The 27,991-nt window shown below is 49.3% G+C and overlaps 1 protein-coding gene across 1 annotated transcript in view; it reads right to left on the bottom strand.

Moving 5' to 3' along the window:
* MDGA2 (MAM domain containing glycosylphosphatidylinositol anchor 2) overlaps window positions 1-27,991 on the bottom strand; it is a 436,731-nt gene that overhangs the window by 94,014 nt on the left and 314,726 nt on the right. The window contains exon 9 of the mRNA XM_075427304.1: window positions 3,048-3,317. Coding sequence (XP_075283419.1) covers window positions 3,048-3,317 — 270 coding nt within the window. The remainder of the gene's footprint in view (window positions 1-3,047; window positions 3,318-27,991) is intronic.

Here is a 27,991-nt window from a genome sequence, read left to right as displayed (position 1 = left end):
CTGGGTTCACAGACTCACAGAATCCCAGCATGGCAGGGGTTGGCAGGGACCTCTGTGGGTCACCCAGTCCAACCCCCTGCCCAAGCAGGGTCACCCAGAGCAGGCTGCACAGCACCGCGGCCAGGCGGGGCTGGAATATCTCCAGAGAAGGAGACTCCACAGCCTCCCTGGGCAGCCTGGGCCAGTGCTCCGTCACCCTCAGAGGGAAGAAGTTCTTCCTCCTGTTCAGCTGGAGCTTCCTCTGCTTCAGTTTTTGCCCGTTGCCCCTTGTCCTGTCGCTGGGCACCACTGGAAAGAGTCTGGCCCCGTCCTCCTGACACCCACCCTGCAGATATTTGGAGGCATTTCTAAGGTCCCCTCGCAGCCTTGTCTTCTTCAGGCTGAACAAGCCCAGTTCCCTCAGCCTCTCCTCGTAGGAGAGATGCTCCAGTCCCCTCACCATCCTCGTAGCCCTCCGCTGGACTCTCTCCAGTAGCTCCTCATCTTTCTTGAACTGGGGAGCCCAGAACTGGACACAGCGCTGCAGATGGGGCCTCACCAGGGCAGTGTAGAGTCGCAGGAGAACCTCCCTCGACCTGCTGGCCACACTCCTCTTGATGCACGCCAGGAGACCACTGGCCTTCTTGGCAGCCAGGGCACACTGCTGGCTCACGGTCAACCTGTCGTCCACCAGGACACCCAGGTCCCTCTCCGCAGAGCTGCTCTCCAGCAGGTCCGCCCCAGCCTGACCAAGCCTGTAGGGTTATTTATCTGGCAGTTTTCTCCATGCGTGTGTCTAAGAAGTGACCCATTTCTTTCCCACATTCACGTTCCCAGTTAAATGTGAGCCTCCTCTTTAACCACTTCATCATTTTTCTTCTCCACGTTTTCGGTTCCCCAGCGCTTCAACTTCATCTGTCCTGATGAGACTCGGGACCAGAACACAGCTACTGCTCCTTCCTGAGAGCAGTTTCAGCTCTACATGTCAAAGAGTATATTTACTAAACACGTCGGTTTTAACCTTAAAAGAGCAAGGAAAGCACGGAAGTCTTAGCCCAAAATGTTACTTTCAGCAACAGCACCTTAACGCAACCATACAGCATAAATTCGCATAATGGTAGAAACTAAACGTGAGCAAGGTACACAGAGGGATGCGAGACGGTGTCTCATAAACCCATTTTAGTACTAATTTTCAGTGGTGTGCCTTGCTTCGGCATGGTAATAAATCACAGAAAGCCACTCAGATTGCCCCAATCCTGGCACAATAATTGCCTTAGAATAGGTTTCCACAGTCCTGGGTCCAAAGTGTGATGAACAGTAAATGGAACTGCATTTACTCCTTGGAGGAAAAAGACTGTTTTCCCTGGTTTCCTTCAGAGACACCTTTTGGATTAAACTCCAAAGGTCTGGAGAAGTCGGTGGCTGCGCAAACACCTCCGCGCGGGCTCTGAAGGAGAAGGCAGCCAGAGGCTTGATGACTTTCTGAAAGCAGCAGAGCCACCAGTCACCGGGCTGCTCGCCGCGGTCCCACCCCGTTTGCGCCCTGCGCTGCTGGCACCATGAAATCCCTGCCAACGAGGTGCCGTTCGACAAAGGCCCAAAGAGAAAAAAATGAAGCATCCACACAAAAGCAGGCCCACATTTTTTCCTATAAACTCAAATTTTATGAAAAACACAGCAGAGCTGAATCATATTGTTTCCTTTATTCCCAGGACAGATGCGGGTGGAGGGTCTACCCTCACACCCAGGACTTGCGCCAGGCAGGGTCCCTGAGAGGTGCCCTGCAGATCATCCTTTAAATCCATGCCCTTTCTGCTGGCAGCATTGCAGCGGATAATCACCCCCATTTTCCTAAACAATGGCAGGGTCCAGGGAGCTGCCAGGGTGCCAGCAACCCCAAAAGCAAAACCTCCTTTAGATCTGATTGTAGCTGGAGCCAAACACAAATAAAATCCCAACTATGATGTGGGATCTTTCTTTCTAAGGCACCTCTCCTCTACATATTCCAAATATGCTTGTTGGTTTCTTTTCCCACTACTCCTTCTCAAGCAGCTGATGAGAGGGATTTTGAGCTGAAACTGAGCTACTTCTCCGACATCCTTAGGGAGGCTGGGGCTGCTCATGCTGCCCTCCACAGAGAGCCCACAGAGGCGGGTGGCCGGACACCCCTCTCAGCTGGTGCAGAGGAACAGGGGGTTCCTGACCCACTGAAGACCTTGGGGAGAGATGGTTCACTTAACAGAGAGGTTTTTTCCCCTCCAGTGATACTAGAAAGTGCCTGGACAACGAGCCTAAGGGGATGGGGAACCTACAGCTGATGTGGCTCAGCGACCAGAAGACCTCAGCTTGGGCACAACATCTGCTGCAGGCATGGAGTGCTGCAGGATCAGGCAGCTGACACTTCAAGTTGTGATAACTGATTTCCAGCAGAGGAAGAATCAAGGTTTGCATGTCTAAACATCCAATTTAACATTCAGCTTCAAGACACTAAAGATAAATACATATCAAGTTTCCCTCAATCCAATGCACTAATCACACAACATGGGTAGATCACGGCAGGGGTTGCACATCCTCCCCGAGTCTGTGATCTTGTGTACTAACTCCACAAAATCCTTTGCTTTTTGAGAAAAGGAAGAAATTTCCACACCCCGCTGTACTCGAGCAGCTTGAAGTTGCTTGAGACCATGGTCTGCCCGCCCCGGTCTCTGAGCTTGATGAGCGCACCAAAAGAGAAGAGGAAATTCAAGCCTTATTGCAAACTTGAAATGGAAGAAATTTGCTGCTTGAGAGAGGCCTCTCTCAGAAGCATACTGACAGATGCCTGCAGAGAAGGGATATTTACATTTTGCACAGAAAAAACCTTTATCCTCAAACCACCGAAATAAGCTCAACCTCCTATTTTCTTACCAACCTCCCCAAAATCCAACCCAGACGCCTTAAGCCCCGATTCTTCTTCGAAGGATGGATCTCTCTGGTAATTCGTCAGCTGAAGCAGGAGCAGCGTTACCCGACGACACGCACGCCCGCATGGCACCCAGCCCATCGCCTCGGCGCGCCGCCAAGCCTACCTGTCACGAGGAAGCTGCACCGGCCAGCGCCCGCCTCGTTGATGATGTTGCAGTTGTAGATGCCGTAGCTGTCGCGGGAGAGGCTGCTGACGGTGTACTCGGTGGAGTCCTGCACGTCGAACTGGCCGGTGCGTAGCAGCTTGCTGCCCAGTCGCCACTCGTAGGTGAGGACCCGCGTGGGGTATGCCCTCAGCACCCGGCAGCTCATGGTGATGCTCCGACCTTGGCCTTGCCGAATCTCCAGGAAGGTGGGCTCCACGGCGGGGGGGTCTGCAGGGGACAGGAAGGGAGAGCAGGAGCTTCGTAAGCGAATTAGCGTGAGAGACGACGTTAACGAGCCACTGCTGAAAGGCTAGAGCCCCGCAGCACGACCGGGCACCCACGAGAGCGGAACTCAATAACGGTAAGTGTAGAAGCTCGATAGATACCGATCAGCGAGTAACAGCAGCGTACACATCCCAAGCACTGGGTTCTGCTGATCGACACTTTCTGCTGAGTCCTTAAAGCCACTGCGCTGCCCCACTGACTTTACCACTCGCCATGCAGCGAGAGGTCCCGCGCAGCCCAAGAGGCTCAGCCCTCCCAAGCCCCACCGAGGAGCCCCGGGCTCTGAGGCATGGGACTTTCTGGAAGCGGAAGGGGAGAAAAAGAGAGGAAAGCCTCCACTCAGTTTATCTATGGTGCACAAGGCAAGGATGACCCCGGCACGGAGCTGAGGCAGGGATTCTGTGTTCAGGGCAGGATCTAACCTTGCAGAACAGCAGATGGATCAAGGAAGCAGCACAGACACAAACACACAGACCAGCCCAGCAGCTGCCTTCAGGTTTCAAGAAACATATAATCACATATTAATACGTTCTACCCACTCAGGCAGTAATTTTGACATTTCAGTAAGCACCGAATGGGTCATCTTACCGTAACTTGAATTGAACCGCACTTTAAATAATTTAGATTTGCAGTTACAAAGTCTGACAGACTTGATTCCAGCAAAATACAAAATAAATAAAATATAGGCAACATACAGTGTATGCAAAAACCTAACTTCACCGTCCCATTTGCCTTTCGATAGCTTAACCATTGCAGAAGAGTACAGGCAACCTGGACAGAATGCTGTTGGCACGAAGCTCTTGTTAGCACAGCTATTTAGATCAGGTAATGCGCGTGCAAAACATGCACACGTCTGCAACTGGATGCAGAACAGTGAGTGACAAGACTTTCTGGCTCTTTAAAACACACAGCTCATTTTTCAGCCTACGAGAAAGAAATCCTGAAAGCCTCCTGTGCCAGTAAGTTACATGAAATACTTGCATCCATATAGAAAGGGCTGTCTTGCAGGCATAGAACACAAAAATATAAAATCCCTGACAAGCTCTGTCGCCTTTCAGAAGGAGCCCTCCATTACCAATATGTCTCCAAGAACGTCATGTCCTCAGGTTCTTCATTAATTGGTATCTCCATCATAGACATCAATAACCTTCCGACTCTTGATATTTAATTACCTCCATAATGGAAGCTGTAAACAGATTCCCTCATCTCCTGCAAATTAGGGACCATAGGTACACGTGTACTGCTGCTCACTGTTTCTTGCTCAGGGAAGAATCCAGCCAAACCCAGAGTACTTGAAATCAAGGTACGTTTTGGAGAATGTCATACTAAGGCAACACCGCTTAGAGCTCAGGACATCCAGCTACCTTATTTGTAGCTCGTTGCAATAATCACCATTTACCTTGTATCCTGATCCAAGCTCAGAATTACTGGGAGAGGACTACCACGATCTGGCAGCAAGGTGAGCAGAGAGGCAGAAGCGGCGAGCAGTGTCAGAGGCAGGACACCGAGCTCAGTGGTACAGGGTGAGGAGATGGCAGGTATTAGCTCTGAGGACAATTCCTCCTGACTGAGGGTCCAAACAAATGACTGAGGAAGGAGAGAATGATGTGGAAACTACCGATTCAAAACCCCATCGATCCCAGCCTGACCCTTCCTCTTCGTAGATTAAATATCATATGGCTTCATATAATTTTCAAGGGAGATCCTTAACTGGTGCATAGATTGCAGTACAGCCACAGACAACCAAGTGTACCCTCAGCAAGTTTGCTGGTGACACCAAACTGGGAGGAGTGGTGGATACACCGGCAGGCTGTGCTGCCATCCAGCGAGACCTGGACAGGCTGGAGAGTTGGGCAGAGAGGAACCTGATGAGGTTCAACAAGGGCAAGTGCAGGGTCCTGCACCTGGGGAGGAACAACCCCAGGCACCAGAACAGGCTGGGGCGGACCCGCTGGAAAGCAGCTCGGTGGAGAGGGACCTGGGTGTCCTGGTGAACGACAGGGTGACCATGAGCCAGCAGTTTGCCCTGGCTGCCAAGAAGGCCAATGGGATCCTGGGGTGCATCAAGAGGAGTGTGGCCAGCAGGTCAAGGGAGGTTCTCCTGCGCCTCTACTCTGCCCTGGTGAGGCCCCATCTGCAGTGCTGTGTCCAGTGCTGGGCTCCCCAGTTCAAGAAAGATGAGGAGCTAGTGGAGAGAGTCCAGTAGAGGGCTACGAGGATGATGAGGGGACTGGAGCATCTCTCCTAGGAGGAAGGTCTCAGAGAGCTGAGCTTGTTCAGCCTGGAGAAGAGAAGGCTGCAAGGGGACCTTAGAAATGCTTATAAATATCTGCAGGGTGGGTGTCAGGAGGACGGGGCCAGACTCTTTCCAGTGGTGCCCAGCGACAGGACAAGGGGCAACGGGCACAAAATGAAGCAGAGGAAGCTCCAGCTGAAGATGAGGAAGAACTTCTTCCCTCTGAGGGTGACGGAGCACTGGCCCAGGCTGCCCAGGGAGGCTGTGGAGTCTCCTTCTCTGGAGATATTCCAGCCCCGCCTGGCCGCGGTGCTGTGCAGCCTGCTCTGGGTGACCCTGCTTGGGCAGGGGGTTGGACTGGGTGACCCACAGAGGTCCCTGCCAACCCCCTGCCATGTTGGGTCTCTGTGATTCTGTAACCGCAAGTAAAAGACCAGAAATCTTAAATCCTTAATACCGCAAGCCTTTTTTCCATTGATAATATCCCCCAATTTTGTGTCATCAGAAAATTTCATCAGAGTTTGACTATTCTTTGTGCCCGGGAACAGAATAAAAAATATGAAAGAAGATAAATTCGTATTTCCACCAGTTTCTCCCTCCAGCCTGGTGTTTGCCCTTTCAGCACAACCCAACATCGTCTTCACCTGCCCCCACTGTACCATTTCTCCACCTTCTTCTGCTTCACTGACAGTTTCCCAAGGCAGTAGCTTTGCAGGGAATTGTTGGCTTAAAGATAAGAGCTATTCTTGGGAAAGAAAACGCGCCAGATCTCAGCTTTCCCCTAAGGGAGAGCTGTTTAGCTAGTCAAGCCAGATCTGCCTTTCCCAGGCTCTCTAACCACCCTGTCTTACAGCTGCTCCTTCCTTCTGAACATCTTCTGTATCATGACATATCACAAATATCAGAGAAATTACTAATCAAATTTACTAGTATTTACTATCATCCAGTTTTTTCTCTGCCCTGAGAACAAAACTCTCCATGTTTTCTTTCCATTTTAGCCATGATAATACCACTGTCCACATCCATTACTCTTCAGCCCTGTCATCTTCACCCCCACAGCCAGCACCACAATACACTATTAAAACCAGGCAAAATTTTCACCAACTTCGAGCCAGACACGGCTTAGCCTATAAAATAATGCAGCCTAAGGAGAGTCACCCAGCATCTGACTGAGGACCCACCTGGCCCACCAGTCCTGAGTGCCTGGGGAGAGACCAGAGAGCACCCTGAACTTTGGGGCAGGAACCTTCCGACAGCTCTGCGTGTGACGTCTCAAATAGCCTTTAATGGCTGATTTTGCTCTCATCTTCTCCCATTGCTTATAAGCCCATTTAATGTTTGAACATTCAAAACGTCTATAATTTGCCATAACATCCTCTTCTCTTGTTTGTTTTGCTGTTTCCATCTGATACTCTATATTCGGTGACAACATTTCTCTGCTCACCTCTCCATGGCAGCTCTGCTTTAATGACTTTTAGCATCTCAGTATTCAGTCTCCTCTTTCTTTTTCCCCTGGTTTATTCACTTATAAGATACTTTCGCATTATAAATAGCTTTTATATAAAAATTTACCTTGTCTTTAAGGTCATAGTAGTCTTTAAAATACTGAATTTCCATCTATGCATGAACAGATAATACCCAGTGACAGCAAAAGAAAATTAACGTTGGTGGCTCATTTCAGAGTTACACTTTTACAGGTAGTAACTTTAATGGAAAAGGAAAGGGGCGATAACAGCTACAATATATGACAGTAGCCAGAGCTAATAGTTTGTTTTTCTGTTTTTTGTTTTAATAAGATAGTGACTGCACAGCTAGCAAAGGTGCCAGCATCTCAGGCATCTTCTGAGGGTAATGATGCTCAGAAGGAAACCTGCTCCGCAGCTGTTTGGAACTTCCATGTGTTTAATTCATTTGCATTAACTCTTCCCCAAGGCTTGGGCAATTTGATTTAATTTACTTTGCTGTACTTATTCCTATCTTTCATAATTCTAGTATTAGTTTTTGAAAAATATATGAAAAAGCCGCAAAGGGACTACAGTTCATTCTCTTAAACAATTATCCTTGGGAAGCAAACAGTCTGAAGTTAAAACAGGTTTCATATTAATGTTTAATGAATTTTTTAGCCTAAGTACATTCATGTCTTAAGGATTATAAAACGGAAACTGCAGGCTCCCTAGCTATCCAGAGCAATGACAGCAAGGATGCTTGTCTGGTTCCACCCAGACCTCTGCTCTTCACGGTGCGGATCACACCACGGCCGTTATTGTAAGATTCGTTAGGAAGAAAACAGACCAGCCAGAGAATTCACTTCGACCATGTCGCCTTAAGCAGAGATTTTACCTGCCGATTTGGTTTCTCCAATTTGCATTTCAGCCCAAGCAAATTAATTTGTTTCTCTCGCCCAGATCTAGCAGAAGGAATAAATCAGAAAAACTGATGCCTCTGCTTCAGCTTCTATTGTATTCGTGGCCACTTTCCATTTGGTTTACCCAACAGGAATGTTATTCTAGCAACAATCTACTGCTTCGAAGCCCCTCTATCGCTACCTCAGCCACAGAGGAGTAACCTTTAAACTCTCTTGAGGTAGGATCTGGACCACAGAAAACCCGATCAGTAAATGATAAATCAGGTCAGGTAACACCATTTTATCAGGAGGCCGAGGGTCTGGGTGGGCAGGGGAGCACACCACAGCCTGGCAGAGCAGCCCGTGAGGGACCGGGCGCTGCGGGAGGTGGGACTCGCCTCTCCCAGCTGCGGAACCGCGCTAAACCACCGCGCAGTTACCAAGCCGGCGAAGCCGAGACGACTTCAGCAAGCGCTGTTTCCAATATCTGATTGAAACAAACTGTAAATTATTTTATGGCCTGAGGGATGTGCAGTGGAAAGTCAGAGTCATTCTAGTTAAAAAGGCAGCCTTTCTTTTTTCCTTTTCTTTTTTTTTTTTAAGCTATTGAGGGCATGTTTGCCTGTGAGGGAAAGTTACTTGCTAGGATTTGTATCCTGACTGGTAATGAAGGCTGGGGCTAGGCAGTCAATTTTATTTTTTTGTATTTTGTGTTTACGCCTGTACATCTGATATATCACACCCAGGCTCTGCAGATTACTCTCAGGAAAATTGTGTGGCATTTCTTCAGCTTCCAGCAGAGGCAGCACTTTGTCTCCCAGGCCAAATCAGCGAGTATTTTATAGGCTGCAAAGCAGATATTACATATCATGTTGTTGGCAATGGGGTTTGTGTGCTTTTATAATAACAAAAAAAAAAAGATTCATTAATATATACATATAAATATACTACAATTAGCTGCTGGTATGTGCTTGTATAGTTCAATAGAGTCAATATAGCATATATAATGTCAATTCAAACATTTTAATAGGTTTTACATTCCTCCAAAACCGCTTGTTCTGAACCAAAAAATAAAGGCACTTCTGCTTGCTCCACGGCTCTGCAGAGTTCCTCAGCAAAGCTGCTGCGAGCAGCCGCGCTCCTGGAGCCCCCGTAGCAGACAGACGGTAGACTTGACAGCAAACCTCTATTGTAATTTCTTTTTTTCTTTTTTTAAATTGTAACAGGACACCACAGCAAATGCTCTTTAAAAAAAAAAACAAGCTCCCACGGACTGGGGTGCACAGGCGTGGATGGGGGGGTTCTTCTTCTGCGTTAGTAATCGACTCGGAGACAGGAGATAGATGGAAAGGAGAGCTGCGGAGTTCACAGTCCCTGGGACGTCCTCCGATGCTGGTGTGGGCTCCCAACCACACCTTCTGCCCACCTTCCCGGGCACACCGCGATGCTGGGGGCATCGCTGGGGGTTTATATCTGAACCTGGCTAAGGGCAGCGACAGAAGCACACCGTGATACTGAGTAAATCGGTAATCAAACCCACGCACGCAATCAACTCATCAGTTGCGAAGGAAAAGCCAGTTCCTAATGAAGTCCAACCTAACGGAGCCTAATCAAGTGGGGCATTTCAGGAAGGAGATCTTGGAGCTGCTGAGGGTATTTCTCTGAAAACAGCTCGGTGTTCCTCACCAGTGCAAACAGCCAGAGACGCCTGGAGCTAACGGCAAGCAAGCCAAGCTCTGGTGCCGCAGGTTTCAAGGCAAATCTCAGGACCCACTCCATGAGACAAAGCGCTGCGGCCATTTGGAGAACTCCTTGCCATTTCTTGTTCTGGGGAATAAAGTCAGAACAGTCTCAGACCCGGCCAGGCACGATCCGCCCACGAGCGGCTGTTAAAGCCGGTGGTGGGAATACACGAACAGCCTCCAGCAGATCCCTGGCTGCTGGGACATGCTGGGGAAAGATCGCTCTATTCATCTGCACTGCAGGACTCATTACGATGCTGGCAAAGCCTTCCACGCTTTCCACCCCTGCGCAGTCGTTATTCCCACGTCTCTCCATCCTCCAGCTGCTCTTCCCGGGCGCCTCCAGCTACGCCGAGGATTATTTTCATATGCGATTGAAAACTAAAATGAAATGGCACTTTAAGCTTTCCAGGTCCTGACGTGGTTTTATTTAACGCAGTAGAAAACAAAAACGCCACCAAAATATAAATTCCACTCAGCTTCCTGGCTACCACGGAGCAGCGGCCAGACCGACGGCAAGGGCTGGAGAGCGCACCCGCTCCAGCAGCGCTCCCTTCCAAGGGGTTTGTTGTAAACACTCCACTGGGACCATTAAACCACCCTCGAGCCAGCTCTGCTATAACCAACTGCCCACTCAAACCCCTCTGACGGCAAAGGATGCACCGAGTAGCGCGGCTGGGAGCGGAAGGCCGCTCTGCCTGCAGCAGCCGCCCCGCCAGCCCTCCTCTCCTCCGCCGATGAGCCCACCAAAGCCCCCCAAGCCCCAGGACCCCCGGCCTGGGAGGCAGGGGAAGGAGCAGCACCTTCACCTGCATCTCTGCTCTGTTCGGAGCTGCTGCGGAGCTGCCCCTGCTTCGGGCACCACAAAGGCTGCCCGAGCCAGCCCTCTCTCCGTGCCACATAAAATCACTCTCAGATATGAGAACCGTGGAAGCACTGTGCTAGTCTAGACAGGTAAATTACTCAGTCTTTACAACTCTTAAGTGATTTACAGCTGCTGTTATCCCTTTATGCAGGCAGGGCATGATCTCCATGAAAATGCCTCTAACAACTTCCCGAAGTAGCTGGATAGCAGAGCATCTCAGCCTCGGTCTGTCTGCATCTTTTGGAAGTTAAACAAACTCTGTATTTTTACAGATAAATAAAAATCATATACACACACTTTTAGAAAAAATCCCTATGAGCTATAAATAGCTTTACAGTTTACAGCTCCCTAGTGTGGGGTTTGGTGGCAGAACTGAGATTACAGGACATAACATTCTCTTGGTTCCCACAGGGTCCTGCAGAAAACAAATGTATATATACTTAAATAAATGAGATAATTAAGCATAGGCTCTGTTTTGTGAGGAAGCTGAGACAACCTAAAAATGCTGAAGAGCTAGTCAAAAAGGAATCCGGAAAATACTCTTTTGAGGCTATGGGAAGCTTCCTATAGTGCTGGCCTTACAGATCTTACCCAATCTTCCTACCCGACAGAAAATCCAAAGGAATTTGACCAAATTGTAAAAGTACACTTCAGAATTTACATGTTTCTGGAATCTATACTACAGTCAGACCTGTGGTTTTACTAAACTACTGAGCTGGATGTGGAGGTCACTGAGCGAAACCTGATGGCCAGGACACAGAGGAGCTCAGCCCAGATGGCCAGAGAAGCTTTAGGAAACTCGAGTACGTACTGACTGCGATCCCCATGAAAATGGCAACGGTAAATTTCCAGCCAAAGCTCAGAGACAGATACTACAGCCTCAGGTAACGGATTTATTTCAGTGAATCACAGAGTGTTCGGGGTTGGCAGGGACCTCCGTGGGTCACCCAGCCCAACCCCCTGCCCAAGCAGGGTCACCCAGAGCAGGCTGCACAGCACCGCGTCCAGGCGGGGCTGGAATATCTCCAGAGAAGGAGACTCCACAGCCTCCCTGGGCAGCCTGGGCCAGGGCTCCGTCACCCTCAGAGGGAAGAAGTTCTTCCTCATCTTCAGATGGAACTTCCTGTGCCTCAGTTTGTGCCCGTTGCCCCTTGTCCTGTCGCTGGGCACCACTGAAAAGAGCTTGGCCCCATCCTCCTGACACCCACCCTGCAGATATTTAGAAGCATTTCTAAGGTCCCCTCGCAGCCTTCTCTTCTCCAGGCTGAACAAGCCCAGCTCCCTCAGCCTCTCCTCATAGGAGAGATGCTCCAGTAGTAGTGAAATGAAAACATTATGTCCAGAAACAGAAACAATCATTTGCACGCCTACCCGTAAATCAAAACAGAATTGCCAAACCCGCCCGGAACCGCGCATTCACAATCCAGCCCCGCGCACACAAAGCCACCCGTGGCACGCCGAGGGGAATGCCTGTTTGCACGGAAATTCGCTTTCCAGATGTGACACCACCAAAGTTCTCTGAACCTTTTGGACCAAGGGACAACCATCGCGCCTTGGTGTTTCTCCTCGGCGCGGTCAGGCAGGAGCAGCACCGGGGAAGGGAGGGGACGTCCTGCTGGGGACTACTGGTGCTCCTGGCGACCTGTGGGACCGCTACCATCATGCAGAACAGCGGTGAACGAGCTGTCTTTCTGAAGCACACCTTTGATAATTAGAGCTAATTGGGATAGGCAGCACCCAGACCAACAAATGGAGGAGGGAACATCCACCATATTTACAGTGTTTATCAATCATTACTTGTACAATATACCGCTAGCATTTGAAAAATAACCTAAAAGGCAATTTTGTAAAATCCAGACCTACCATAGAATCTTAGAATCCTTTGGGCTTGGAATGGACCTGATAAATCATCTTGTTCCACCTCCCCTGCATGGGCAGGGACGCCTTCCACTAGACCAGGTTGCTCAAAGCCCCATTCAAGTTGGCCTTGAAATTACCACAAATTACCGTATTCCCATCAGTCCTTACGAAACATTTCTCATGTGGGAAACATCTTGGCACCCAGGGCAGGTGCCCGGCTGGCACAAAGAGCCAGAGCGCTGTGGGCTTCATCGGAGCTACAGCTACGGATGCCAGCCGAGCACCTGCCCCAAGCTCTTGTTCAGCTTCTGTTTTCTTGCCCAGAAATCCTCACGAAGCAGTTTTCAGAGATCCTTTCCTTATTAGAGACTAATAAAAAATATTTAAAAAATCTTTATTTGGAAACAAAAAGGAAAAGGGAAGGTCATTGCCTGTGGTAGACAGGTATATTTTCACTACAATAAAATCTGACTAATATATAAAAAAAAAAGATATATTTTTAAACAAACCAACCACCAACATTTAAACTTAAAAACAAACAAACAAACCCACCAACCTAGAAAACTAAATAGATAACTTAACTTCTGCAAACTTGGCAATGAGGGTGCCGAGCCCTGCATCGGCTGTGCCAGCACCACTGGTTTGCTGTCAGGGCCACCTCCCCGGGCACCCACCTCCACTGGCACCCCTCTCCCCCAGCTGCACTCACACTACAAACTCCCTGGGGCAGCACCCATCTCCCTGAGGAACGCGGCGTCATCCCCACAGCACGACACCACCGCAGCAGTCATTACACCTGTCTGGTAACACGCTAATAAATGAAACCTGACTGCAGCAGCGAACACAAAAACCTTCTCCTCCAAGCCTAGCAATGCTCCCTGTTGCCAAATTCAGCTTATGAGCAGTAATTCCTCCGGAAAATGACGCCTCATCTGGAGTACTGTGTCCAGTTCTGGGCTCCCCAGTTCAAGAAAGATGAAGAGCTACTGGAGAGAGCCCAGCGGAGGGCTACAAGGATGGTGAGGGGACTGGAGCATCTCCCCTACGAGGAGAGGTTGAGGGAGCTGGGCTTGTTCAGCCTGGAGAAGAGAAGGCTGAGAGGGGACCTTATAAATGCCTACAAATACCTGCAGGGTGGGTGTCAGGAGGATGGGGCCAAGCTCTTTCCAGTGGTGCCCAGTGACAGGACAAGGGGCAACGGGCACAAACTGAGGCACAGGAAGTTCCGTCTGAACATGAGGAAGAACTTCTTCCCTCTGAGGGTGACGGAGCCCTGGCCCAGGCTGCCCAGGGAGGCTGTGGAGTCTCCTTGTCTGGAGATATTCAAGACCTGCCTGGACAAGGTCCTGTGCAGCCTGCTGTAGGTGACCCTGCTTCAGCAGGAGGGTTGGGCTGGGTGACCCACAGAGGTCCCTTCCAACCCCTACTGTTCTGTGATTCTGTGATTCTGTGAAAAAGGAGAACAGGAGAGCTGCGCTGCCTTCGTACGCACCGATCTCTGCAAGCCAGGAGGAGGAAGCTGAGGGTGGCATTACAGCCACGCAGGTAACTGGTTCTACTGCTTTCGGGTTACAGTAGGAAATTCATCAGCCCTACCCGTGTACAAAGGGGTCAGGCAAATACAAATCTAGTTTTACTCCCTAGCTTTTTTAAAAAAAAAAAAGAAAAAAGAGAACAAAACAGCTTTTTCTCCTAATGAAGCTGAACTTGTGCAGAGGATGCTTACTGTGGCTCACAAAGGATGCTCGAGTTGACAAACAAGTTACACCTTTGAGCAAATTCTGGAGGCAGAGTGGGCTGTTTAGCCCTCAAAAGCGCAGGGGGCCTCATCCTGCATTCCCTCGTTGTGACCCAGGTCAGGGATGGGCAGCCCAAGCTGCAGTCTAAGGGAGATGCAGTGAGTCTTTCCTAGGCTCCTGCAAGGTTCCAGTCATGGAGAATCGTGGGGGGGAAATAATCTATGAAAATGGGAAGCTCCTGAATCCGACTCCTTCCAGAGAAACACAGCAGTGCGCATACAAACTATCCCCCCACCTTGTAAAATTAACGTTAAATAGCCATGCAGTGGTCAACAAGAACTGTCTTCAACACATCCAAATGGAAAATTGACTTTCCCTAAATAACATTCTTTTTCATCAAACCGCTATTTTCTGCTTAGAAAGCCAGGATCAGCCGAGGCTCATCAGTTTCTAATTAGTTTTCAGCTGAATTTTTGTTAAAACCAATAGTGGTTTTCTGCCTTACTGAATGCTTGAAGACGTTTGTTGAGCGGGACTGACAACAGATTCTGACAGCAAAAACCTCGCAGTTCTCTGCCCCGGGACTCTTCACTGTACAAACGAGACCAGGCACGTGGGGAGGGCGTTCAGTGAGCGCTGGCAAGGTGAACGGGGGGGCCCGAGCTCACAGCAGCAGAAGGTCACACCAGGCACAAGTCACCGGCGGGTGCCTTTCCAGGGGCTTTCCCACTCGGTTGGATGTACGAAAACTGGAATAACAGCAGCCTGGTGGGGAAGCTGCACCGACACCACGATGTCAGGCGAAACCTGTCGGACACCCCACAGGGTAAAAGAAGCAAGGAAAAGGACATCTCTCAAATACATCATTCTAGCCCAGACTTCCAGCCAGCATCTGGGAGGAGACAGCATCTCACAGGGGATGTCTGGCAGAGCTGAGCTTCAGGTAAGGGTGAGCTGTGACCCCCCGAAAGCAACAGGGAATGCTCCCAGTAGAGCTGCAAGGAAAAATCACATGTTTCCCCTCTACTCTGCCCTAGTGATGCCCCATCTGGAGTACTCTGTCCAGTTCTGGGCTCCCCAGTTCAAGAAAGATGAGGAGCTACTGGAGAGAGTCCAGCGGAGGGCTACGAGGATGCTGAGGGGACTGGAGCATCTCCCCTGCGAGGAGAGGCTGAGGGAGCTGGGCTTGTTCAGCCTGGAGAAGAGAAGGCTGAGAGGGGACCTTAGAAATGCCTCTAAATATCTGCAGGGTGGGTGTCAGGAGGACAGGGCCAGACTCTTTCCAGTGGTGCCCAGCGACAGGACAAGGGGCAATGGGCACAAACTGAAGCAGAGGAAGCTCCAGCTGAAGATGAGGAAGAACTTCTTCCCTCTGAGGGTGATGGAGCACTGGAACAGGCTGCCCAGGTGGTGGAGTCTCCTTCTCTGGGGATATTCAAGACCCGCCTGGACAATGTCCTCTGCGGCTGTAGGTGACCCTGCTTGGGCAGGGGGTTGAACTAGATGACCCATAGAGATCCCTTCCAACCCCGACCATTCTGTGATTCTGTGATTACGGAGACGTGCCGGTGGGTGATTCTGGTCAGCTCCATGCAGCGGAGGGAGAAGGCGATCTCTCCCCCCGCACGCAGACAGCGCCTGCGCGAAGAAGTCGGAAGATCTGACACAACTTGGATTTCCTTCCCAGCTCACCAAGCATCACACGTCGCCTTCTCCACCGGGCTGAGGTCGACTCTCCCACTGCATCCAGGCAGGGGACAGCACGCGCCAGACTGGGCTTTCGAGGGAGCCTAAAGTTTTCCAGCTAATCTAAAATTCAGACCTAACAAGCTCTAAAGCTAAAGTTAGGTGGGTTTTGAGTTAGGTAGATTTAACTGTAATTTGTTTTCTAATTGGTTGCAACAGCACATGTTGGTGTGCGGTTTGCAGCAGGATCTGCAATCGCAGAAGCCTACTCACCGCTCTCAAGAATATGATAACTTTGATTTTGCGGTTCAAGCTGCATCTGCTGTCTGTAGCCATTTACTGGGATTCTCCTGGCTGATACATCTGTCCTGGTTCGGTTTCTTGACAGGACAATAAATTTTTCAGAAAATACTGAACAAGCAGCAAGCATCACGCAGCAGCGCTGAGGTTTATAAGTTTAAATATTTATGCTAAAGCGCATGAAACTTTTGCAAGTGAAAAATATTCAAATGAGTAAACAAACAAGAAATAACTTAGGAGTGAAGCTGCAACATTAATTTTCCCACATATCTGCAAATCATTATTCGCTTTATTTGACTAGCTCTAGCGAGACTGGGATTGTTGAATAACGATGAGCTCCTTTAAAAAGCCACAAAAAGGGTATAACCCACAGTCTTTCAATAGAGTCTACTCCGCTGATGATCTTTTATGGGCTCTGCTGCTACTCTTTATATTTTGGGAAATGAAAATTCTCATGTCTGAAAATATAAATCTGGAACAATACTGCGGCAACGCTTTTTATTCTACAAGACGTGGCGAAGGAAGCAGTGTCTCAGCCCTGAGGGGCTGCCCCTCCCTCCGCACAGCCGAGTCGTGGCACCCGAATCTGTCTCTCCCCTCCCCTGCACTGAGGAACATCCCTGGAGAAGCAGGGACCCGCTGGTGACAGCCTTGCAGCCTGCACGTGTCGCAGACAGCTAGCTGGGGAAAATTCTGCCTATCTTTTAAAGCATTCTACATCTGAAGAGATGTTGCGTGCAAACATCATCTGCCAACTCTGCAGGTAGGTCCAAGCTGTATTTCGCTTTGCTCGCCATGCACTTGGTCTCAAAGTGTTTTATGGACCCATAAAAGGGTCTGCAATCCCACAACAACGCCGTGATGCACAACAGAAGCTGTAGGTCCTCGCTGAATGCGGCCGCAAGCCATGGGATTGCCCCTGCTCGGAGCTGCTCCCCACCCGCAGCCGGCGGTCATAAATCAGGGCGTCTGGCTTGGAAGGGGACGAACGAGTCGTGAAAAAAACCACCCTGAAGATCTGTCAAACCCCAGGAAGCTTGTTTGAAATTCAGATACGGGAGAAAGATTTCCATATCTGTCTCTCGCTCTCCCTGGCGCAGACTTCCCGCAGTTACCAAAGGGCTGACCAACGCGGAGATCAACTCCAAGCAACATCTAAAAGGAGCCCTAGCAGCACCGGCGTCCTGTTGCATCTCGGTGTGGTCTCGTCACATCTCCTTCCTCCAGACCAGCCCTGCCCGAACCACTGTTCATCAAATCATCCCTTTCCCTGCTGCTAACACTCTGTTTTTTCCCCTGTTCAAATCTCTTCACAGGCCTCCTGGATATTGAATCAGTGAACACAAGCTCCTTGGCTGGGGAGAAAATCCAGATTCACAGAATCACAGAATAGTAGGGGCTGGAAGGGACCTCTGTGGGTCATCTAGTCCAACCCTCCTGCCGAAGCAGGGTCACCTACAGCAGGCTGCACAGGACCTTGTCCAGGATGGTCTTGAATATCTCCAGAGAAGGAGAATCCACAGCCTCCCTGGGCAGCCTGGGCCAGGGCTCCGTCACCCTCAGAGGGAAGAAGTTCTTCCTCATGTTCAGAAGGAACTTCCTGTGCCTCAGTTTGTGCTCATTGCCCCTTGTCCTGTCACTGGGCACCACTGAAAAGAGCTTGGCCCCATCCTCCTGACACCCACCCTGCAGATATTTATAAGCATTTATTAGGTCCCCTCACAGCCTTCTCTTCTTCAGGCTGAACAAGCCCAGCTCCCTCAGCCTTTCCTCGTAGGGGAGGTGTTCCAGTCCCTTATCAACATGACTTTAAAGAAACCAGCAGCATAACTACCTGATTAGACTCGGGAACTGTTCTTTTTATTTTAGTCCCAGACTCGCTGTCTGCCTCCCTTTCCTGTGCTCTCTTTGCTTGTCCCTGCTCTGCGAGATGTTATTAGGGGGAACTCTCTCCTCAGACCTCCAAAGAACCCCAAAGCCCTGCTGCCTTGCAAAGACCAGAAAGGTCTCTGCTGCCTCTTCTTGGGCCAATTCATCACAATATTTCAGAGCTATATTCAGAAATCCTTGCAGGAAAAGTCCTACAAAACTTGGCCAAACAGTGACTTTCTAAAAAAATTTTTTTTTTCACTTTTGAAGATAACTTAGTATCTCTCAGAATTCTTTTAGGTAGGTTAAGATAAAAATTGAAAAACAAACAAACCAAAGTCACAGAAACATAAAAGAACTAACGGAAATAGCAGGTGATGCTTATTAAAATGCATTGGTTTAACGCCTATTAATACCTGTATTAATATATATAATATTATATCTTTTCTAAGAGATAATTAAATAAACATTCAGGTGGTCTGTGCAAAAATGTTAAATTTAGAATGAAGAGACCCCTAATTCACATATACTATTTGTCTCCTTAAAAGTCATCTGAAAAATAACTACAGGATTTAAATACTACACTGTTAAATATTATACTGCTTTAATCACAAATCTCTAGTATTTAACTGCAAGGAAGAACCTTCACAGTGGTTGAAGAAAACATCAAAGGTAAAAGAAAACTTTAACGTATGCAAATAACAACTAATATTCACCTTCTATTTGCTATCTGGTGCATCAAGCGACCTTCTCAAGAGCCTAACTTTAAATATTGATAAAGACCTTCCCCTGCCTGGTGCGTCTGAACCAGGGTGCTGAGCTCCCCTCCCTCTGTGACCCAGGCAGCCATGCTGCACCCTCGCTCTTTGCTGCAGTGACTCATACCAGCTCCCCTGAAATATTTAGCAGTAAAATCAAATTTTTAGGCTACTCGGCCCCGCAAGAAGCACTTCATCATTTGCAGGATCGGGCCCTATAACATCAAACACCACAAACGAGCAGAGAGGAGGATGCCGTGGTGAAGAGCCCCTCCCAGAACCCACCCCTCTGCAGAGCGAGCGCGAATCGGGGCTGTTCTGGCCCACATCATGGAGGGTGCATGGCAGCACCGCGCCAACGTGGAGCGGCTCCGCGACACACGGTGCTGGACAGCCAAGGAATCCTTGGCTGTGCCCCACGCCTGCAGCCCGAGCTCAGCACAACGCAAATCCCTTTAGGACAAAGGCAGGCTTTGGAACCACCAGCATCAACACTCACATTGAATCAATTTCTTTTTAACCAAATTATTTTTGAGGTCACCATCTGGTCCTTCAACAAAAGGAAGCTCTGTCAGTGTATCTGATTTCCTTTCTTTTGATCAGAAAAACACAGGCATATTTTGGTTATTAAAGGTCTTCCTAATCTATTACTTTTGCATTTTTAGTTAAAATTCTTCAGAAATATTAGATGCTGCAGTAGACATCTCAGGCTACAAAACCATAAGGAGGAAGTCACAGAATCACAGAATGGTCGGGGTTGGCAGGGCGCTCTGTGGGTCACCCAGCCCAACCCCCTGCCCAAGCAGGGTCACCCAGAGCAGGCTGCACAGCACCGCGCCCAGGCGGGGCTGGAATATCTCCAGAGAAGGAGACTCCACAGCCTCCCTGGGCAGCCTGGGCCAGGGCTCCATCACCCTCAGAGGGAAGAAGTTCTTCCTCATCTTCAGCTGGAACTTCCTCTGCTTCAGTTTGTGCCCATTGCCCCTTGTCCTGTCACTGGGCACTACTGAAAAGAGTCTGGCCCCGTCCTCCTGACACCCACCCTGCAGATATTTATAAGCATATATTAGGTCCCCTAAAGTCACCCTCTTTCAAAGGAAATTTTGCAGAAAGGCCACCTCCTGACGACTAAGTCTTTCACGAAAGAATAAAGATCTTCTAGTTCTTATAACAAAGCCATTCTTTGCCATCAGATCTCAAAATCTTTGGAAATACAGCATTTTTCACAGCATTACCATGATATCATAGCATTTCATAGCATGGTCGCTGGTCGGTGCGCAGAGCTGTCTGATGCTGCCATAGCACCAATAACCAGTGCCGTGGGCTGCTCTGCTGGTACTTTCATCATGGGCTCCCATATTTCTTTTTCTCTCTTGCACTCATCCCTGAATAGGTGCATTTTCTTTGCAGTCTCACCATCCTGCTTTTCACAGAATTATAGAATCCTTAAGGTTGGAAAAGACCTCTAAGATCATGAAGTCCAACCGTCACCCCAACACCACCATGCCTGCTAAACCATGTCCCCAAGTGCCACATCTACATGGTTTTTGAACCCCTCCAGGGATGGGGACTCCACCACTGCCCTGGGCAGCCTGGTCTAATGCTTCAAAACTCATTCAATAAAGAAATTTTTCCTACTATTCAATCTAAACCTCCCGTGACACAACTTGAGGACATTTCCTCTTGTCTTATTGCTAGTTACTTGGGAGAAGAGACCAACACCCACCTCACTACAACCTCCTTTCAGGTAGTTGTAGAGCATGATATCATTTCCCCTCAGCCTCCTCTTCTCTAAACAGCCCCAGTTCCCTCAGCCATTCCTCATAAGACTTGTTCTCTAAACCCTCCACCAGCCTCGTTGCTCTTCTTTGGAAATGTTCCAGCACCTCAGTGTCCTTCTTGTAGTGAGAGGCTGAGTGAGCCCTTGACCTTGTTGACTGCATCCACTGAAGGTGTAAAATCGAAAGTTTTGCTCAGAGCAAGGAGCAGTAGCCAACCCAAGCTTTTACCAAGAGCACAAGACCGTTTGGGATGCTTATGGTGGGGAAACAGCTGGGACAGCTGCCATAACAGCAACAGGATGGGGTTTGAGGGCAATACAGCACAAGGGTGCAAGGGCACCATCCCGGGCAAGGGAGCGTGCAGCACTGGGTTATTTCTTCTTTGTCTCCGTGATTAAATACCTCCTACAGCTCAGAGCTGGGAAGCAATGCCAGATCTATTACATTTGTATGTCTGGCTGTCTGAGCAAGCAGATGATTGTGGCTATCCTTCTCCCTTGAGTTCCTCCTTACCACTCTGGGCCATAAAAGAAACAGCAAAGGAACAGGCTATGGAGTAGGAAAAATGGTTCTTGCATTTTGGATAAATCCAAAAACCATAAAGTTGCCTGTGAGAGGTACCTGAGTTATTCTTCAGTCAGATACTGCAAGGCTGGCTGCTGCTCCCTGAAATTAGGATGATGGCCAAAGCCTCCAAATTTTAGCGCAACTCACTAGCCACCGAATGATTTGATGGTGCATAGCGGAAGGGCGTGTAAAACCAGATCTGCCAAGAGAACGTTAATGCAGATGGAGAAGTTTTTTTCCAGCCTTAACAATCCATGAATATAAAGTCTTCCCGTTGGAACTATCATCGCATTTCAGAACTATTATTCTCACAGGAGCTACATTTCAGCGTTGTTATTGCTCAGCTAAAGCCAGTAGTGCTACAGTGCTTTACACAGCCCAGGAAAAGCTCCATGAATCTCATGTTGCTTGCCTTTACTAAAAACACTCTGCAGCACTCATACAAGATCCTAATGTATTTCAACAAGCACCTTTTGTACTTGGCTTTTGCATAAAAGTAAATGAAAGATGATTTGAGAGGGCAAATAAGGCAAGTAAATAGCATTAATTCTAGGTCTGCGTGACTTCAAACAAAAGTGAAGTTCTGCCGTTCTCCTTCAAGCCCTGGCCCACAAACAGAAGTTCACGGCTGCGGCAGCAAATCATTCACACCAGCATGTAGTTTCTAATGAAACCTTACAGAGCAATTTGCTAGTAATTTATGTCATGTAGCAGCCAGAATCAACCACTTATGCTTAATTTCCAACAAATTAGAATTGTCCGGGGTAGCAATTCTACCTGCGGAGCGATTCCTTCTGCCGCAGTACATGTATGTAGGCACGAACACTGGGTCACCGGAATCCGCTTCCTACAGAAGCCCCTGTGGCAGGGACAGCGTTTTATTTGTGCTTGGGCCAATAGACCCTCTTTCGTGAACGGAGCTATGCAAATTTTCATCATTGTGAAGATACATTACGAGAATTAAAATGCAATGCCTGCATGAAAATTAAAAGGGGTATAAAAATAGCTGCGACGGGTTCTTTCTAATGACTTCTATGACACATGCAGGCATGATTAATGACGAGGCAATAATGCTCGGCTGAACTTAATCACTAACACATCAGTTAATATTGACAAAGAGGAAATGAATGATACAGCAGCATCTACACCCAGAATCACCAGAAGAGAGTGCATATTAACTACTCTGGGAGGCTTAGCAATAGGCAGAGGTCTCACATCACCCATAGCATTGGATCCAACCCACCTGCCTGACTCCTCAGAGGGAAGCCTGCTGAACTCACGTCACCAACCACAGTCCTGCTGACTTCTTAGTCATCTGGTGGCTAATAAATCCTCCAGGATCCTTAATTTGTCATTTTTTAAATTGTTTTTTGTTTATGTGTTGCTGAAATATTTAGACACATGAAATATGCTGGGAGCCTGGAGTCTACAAACTATCTGGACATGTTCTGAGACCCAAGGGGTCCAACAACAGAAGGGACAATTTCAAGTGGCTGCTGTGGCCCCACGCCTCTGGAATTTAACTCCAGTATTTTCACTTCAAACCTGTAACTCGACTCCGGGCTGGCAGACACAGATTTTTGCAGAAGATGTCCCAACTCAATTTAAAGATTTCTGACAATGAATATGACCCCATAACCATATTTCAGTTGTCCAAGTGATTAAAAAAATACATTTCCTTTCTAAATCTTCCTCTACTTACTTTCAAAAATCATATACTGAAAAGTTAGATATAGAGTACATTCTACCCATCTATTTCATTTTCCTGGACAATTCATTTAGAGTTACCTTTCGGAGCCTCCGATGGCAAGGCAGTTATTCCACCTCTCGAACAGAAACCCCCGATCCCTTGCCAGATGTACGCCCTAACGCTGCATCCCCTAGCACCATGCCACAGAGCTGCTGGCCACACCGGGCCTGGGGAGGGATGTCACTGGGGGAGTGGAACACAGGGTGATTTCAATTAACTTCCATGGGTATTCGTACTACGGTCTGAATGGTTTAGTCAATGACCAGGAAGGATTCATCAACCTTGCACTGGTGAAGAGGACATGCAACACAACGATTGAATGAATATGAAATAACAAAGTAGAAGATGCAGTCATACCTAGAGCTAGGCCTGTTCTGGGGTGGGAGAGGCGCTGGGAAAGACCCAAAGGAGGTCTCCATCACGAGGGCAGGTCAGCTCTGGGACAGCACGCATGGAGGCTGTGCAGCTCTCATCCTCGGAGGTTTCAAAATTCGTCTGGAAAAGTCATGGCTGATCTGGTCTAGCATCCGTGACAGAGCTGCTCCGGTGTCTCTGAAAAGTGCCGGCCATCTCTACAGGACGAAGGCGCAGAAGCGATGGAGACGTGCACCACCAGCTTGTGAACACTTCTGCTGTCTACTCTCTGCATGTTTAAAAGGTTGTTAGGGGCGAGCCTGAGAAAGACTCGGTAAACTGATGTGATGGAGAGACGACATGGCTTACCAGAAGCAGAAAAATAAAGAGTTTGTTCTGTTAAACTTCTCAAAGCAGAGATGAAGAAGTGACTGGCTGGCACTCTGTGAACACATCCACACGGTGAAAACGCTGCGTCCCACACGGGCACTCAAACACCCGGGAAGAAATGGTGGAACAGGACAGAACGGGGGAGCTACGTGCGCTGGCAAACTCAAGGTAGACAGAAGACGCAGGTTTTAACAGTGAGACTGTTACAACCCCAACGGAAGCAACGGATTCCCTGTCTGTTGTTCTCGTCAGGCTGAGCTATTGACGGCAGCCATCGATGCAAACAGCCAGTGCCACCGAGGTCAGCAGCACACAGGAACCCCGACTAAACGATTTAACTGTGCATTTTGAACACTGAGCCTCATCTCTGCAACCGTCCCCGGAGTTCTTTGCAGTTTTCCAGCACGAGGCAGAGAGCCGCAGCCCAGCAGAGCAGCCGGCAGCAGCCTTGGGCATCCCGTAGCTGCAGCCAGGCCACCAGCCACGTCCAACGCCAGCGCAGCTCAGCCATCCAAGCGTGGCCTTCATCCCCCGGAGATGTCAGGGGCACGGGCTCCCAGCGTGCTGCCGCTGCCTTACTGGGGTCACCGCATCCCATTCAGGGAGACCTGGACAGGCTGGGGAGTTGGGCAGAGAGGAACCTGATGAGGTTCAACAAGGGCAAGGGCAGGGTCCTGCACCTGGGGAGGAAGAACCCCAGGCACCAGTACAGGCTGGGCTAACCTGCTGGAGAGCAGCTCTGCAGAGAGGGACCTGGGAGTGCTGGGGGACGACAAGTTAACCATAAGCCAGGAGCATGCCCTGGCTTCCAAGAAGGCCAATGGGATCCTGGGATGCATCAAGAGGAGTGTGGGCAGCAGGGCGAGGGAGGTTCTCCTGTGCCTCTACTCTGCCCTGGTGAGGCCCCATCTGGAGTACTGTGTCCAGTTCTGGGCTCCCCAGTTCAAGAAAGATGAGGAGCTATTGGAGAGAGTCCAGCGGAGGGCTACTAGGATGGTGAGGGGACTGGAGCATCTCTCCTACGAGGAGAGGCTGAGGGAGCTGGGCTTGTTCAGCCTGGAGAAGAGAAGGCTGAGAGGGGACCTTAGAAATGCTTACAAATATCTGCAGGGTGGGTGTCAGGAGGATGGGGCCAGACTCTTTCCAGTGGTGCCCAGCGACAGGACAAGGGGCAACGGGCACAAACTGAATCAGAGGAAGCTCCAGCTGAACAGGAGGAAGAACTTCTTCCCTCTGAGGGTGACGGAGCCCTGGCCCAGGCTGCCCAGGGAGGCTGTGGACTCTCCTTCTCTGGAGATATTCCAGCCCCGCCTGGACGCGGTCCTGTGCAGCCTGCTCTGGGTGACCCTGCTTGGGCAGGGGGTTGGGCTGGGTGACCCACAGAGGTCCCTTCCAACCCCGAACATTCTGTGATTCTGTGCCCACGCATCAGGCTGCGCCGGACATCCCAGGAAGGGGCAGAGAAAGATGCGACCACCCCAGGTAAAAAATGCAATGTGAAAAAATCTGAGACAACAGGTGAGGAGAGGAGCAGAGTAGAGACACGCTGAGTGAGGAGCAGAGTACATCTGGAAAGACCTGGGGGAGATCTCTGCACAATGTTTTGCAATAAAAAGCATTTTTTACCCGGACCGGGGAGGCAAATAGATGTTCTAGGGAGAGCAGAAAATATAGAAATGTGAACATAAAACACGTGTATGGACTTAAAACAATCCAGAAAGAATTTTTTACTGCTGCTCTGGACAGTATTTGCAGCAACCTTTATTTGGCTTGAAACAGATATCAGTTTCTTCACCTACGTACTTTATTCCTCTTGTGGACAAGGTCACTTTATAACCAAACGGGGTTTTCTTTTGCTGATCTGTAGGAAAGAATCACCAACAAGCAAGCAAATTTATTTATTTGTGTCAAGGCTGACCCTGTCCTTGGGAGACCTTGGGCCATTTCATGTGCAGAAGACATGGTATGAAGCTACCTTATGCTTACACCTTTGGGCCAGGTTAGGCTTTCATCTCCTTCAGAGGCTGGGACATACAGCAAACATCAGAGACTACAACTGCACTGAAGCCCACTGAACTGGCCCTATCTCTTCAGCAGCCAAGGTCAATGCTTTGAAATTCAGAGGTCAGAGGTTTAAACCCTGGAGACGGCTCAGCCTGGGACTCCGTTACAGCCATGGAAAATGAGACTGGATAAGCTCCAAGCTGGAGGGCAAATTGTCTCACAGGTTACAAAGACAACTTTTGGCAAGTTTAAAAGAAAATAGAAGCAAATACTTTGTGCCAGAAGAGAACAGCTCAGAGACAGACCAGCAGGACAGGGTAAAAACAGGAATTTACCAGCACAAGCCTATTCTTAGTGCAGACAGCCACTGCTCCCCTGGACCTTTCCTCAGTGCCTCCTCAGCAGCAAAAGCAGGATGAGTTATCCTCAGCTGAGGTAGAATGACCAGGTTTGGGCGCGTTTACCCTGCTTGAATTAGTTGCCCTATGTTCAGCAAGTCTTAAACGGCGGCACACAAACGGGAGGAGGTGGAGAAATGAAGAGTTTGGTGCCTGTGTCTCATGGGAGAGATGCTGAAATCTGCTCTCTGCAATCCTACTGCAGGAACTACACCGCTCAGCACTGAAGAAACTGAACTGCAGCAGCACATCTTAGGGACAAGGGGACCCTCAGTCAAGCACTTCAGAAGAAGAGATAGAAAACTGCTTTCACTCCTGCCAGAACACCCCAGATCCCACCTGCTTTGCTGATCGCACTCCTTCTTGGAGGTGTCCAAAGAGTGGAAATCCTTGGGCAGAAGAAGGAAGGGCATTACAAGTGAAGGTTTCAAACATGGTTTCATAGGATGAAAGGAAAAATTACTTCCTCCCACACGCGGATTTAGTCTGAATGTCTTCTTCAGATTTAGATTAGAGATTAGGAAGAAATTCTTCCCCATGAGGGTGGTGAGGCCCTGGCCCAGGTTGCCCAGAGAAGCTGTGGCTGCCCCCTCCCTGGCAGTGCTCAAGGCCAGGTTGGATGGAGTTCTGAGCACCCTGGGCTGGTGGGAGATGTCCCTGCTCGTAGCAGGGGGGTTGGAACCAGATGATCTTTAAGGTCCCTTCCAACCCAAACCATTCTAGGATTCTATGATTTTTTTTTTTAATTTTTATTTTTTTAACTTGGGCAAAACTCTTTGGTACCTTCACTGGAAATTTAGCACTCATTTCTATTCATTTCTACCTCCAGCTTCATGGGAGTACCGACACAATTTTTCTCCAGATGTAGCTGAATCTCTGCCTACCCCACACCAACATTTCGCTCAGTAATATCCGGATAACTCCTGCCTAGGCTGCCCAAGCATCATGAGTTAAATTTCCCACACAAGCGGTCGAAAAATAAACAGGTCTGAGAAGGCAAAGGGTGGCACCGGGTCTCTGACAGGGTTTTGCAGGGCATGAACTGAAGATCAGGGTCTTATGGTGGGTCCCGGAAAGGACAAAGCAGGTTCTGCGACTGGTGGAGGCTGTGAGAAATGGCAGTGCATGGGGGCACGATGGAGATCCCTGGACAGGGGGCAATCAGGAGCAACCGGGGGCATGCCCTGCAGCAAGTGCAAGCCCAGCACAGCAGATGTTTCTGGCTGCAGCCTCATGCACCGGGGCAAAAACCTATCCTCTAAACTGCTGGGTCCCTCCTGAAGCCAGCAAAACGATCAGCTCACGTGCTGGTTCCCCCCCTCACTGCTCTACAGCCCGGGCAGCTGAACGTCAAAGCGGCTCACGGATGACTTGCAAACTGCCCGGAATATCGACGTGTTGCAAAAAGAATAAACATCAGGGACAAGACGGGCTGAAGTAGTTCCCTGGCCTAAAAGGGGAACAGATGCTGTTCTCCCCCCTGCACACTGTATCTTGCATCTTCCTGTGTGCCCTGGTTGCCAAGAAGGCCAATGGCATCCTGGGGTGCATCAAGAGGAGTGTGGCCAGCAGGTCAAGGGAGGTTCTCCTCCCCCTCTGCTCTGCCCTGGGGAGGCCCCATCTGCAGTGCTGTGTCCAGTTCTGGGCTCCCCAGTTCAAGAAACATGAGGAGCTACTGGAGAGAGTCCAGCGGAGGGCTACGAGGATGAGGAGGGGATTGGAGCATCTCTCCTACGAGGAGAGGCTGAGGGAGCTGGGCTTGTTCAGCCTGGAGACGAGAAGGCTGAGAGGGGACCTTAGAAATGCCTACAAATATCTGCAGGGTGGGTGTCAGGAGGATGGGGCCAGACTCTTTTCAGTGGCTACCACAGATGTCCCTTCCAACCCCTGCCATGCTGGGACTCAGTGATTCCTGCCAATGCTCTCCTCTTCTAAGGGCTCTCAGAAATGAATATTATTTCTCTTTTTATTATT

The sequence above is a fragment of the Opisthocomus hoazin genome, chromosome 7, assembly GCF_030867145.1.
Source record: "Opisthocomus hoazin isolate bOpiHoa1 chromosome 7, bOpiHoa1.hap1, whole genome shotgun sequence".
Classification (NCBI taxonomy): Eukaryota; Metazoa; Chordata; class Aves; order Opisthocomiformes; family Opisthocomidae; genus Opisthocomus; species Opisthocomus hoazin.
This window is presented reverse-complemented; position numbering and strand designations above follow the sequence as displayed.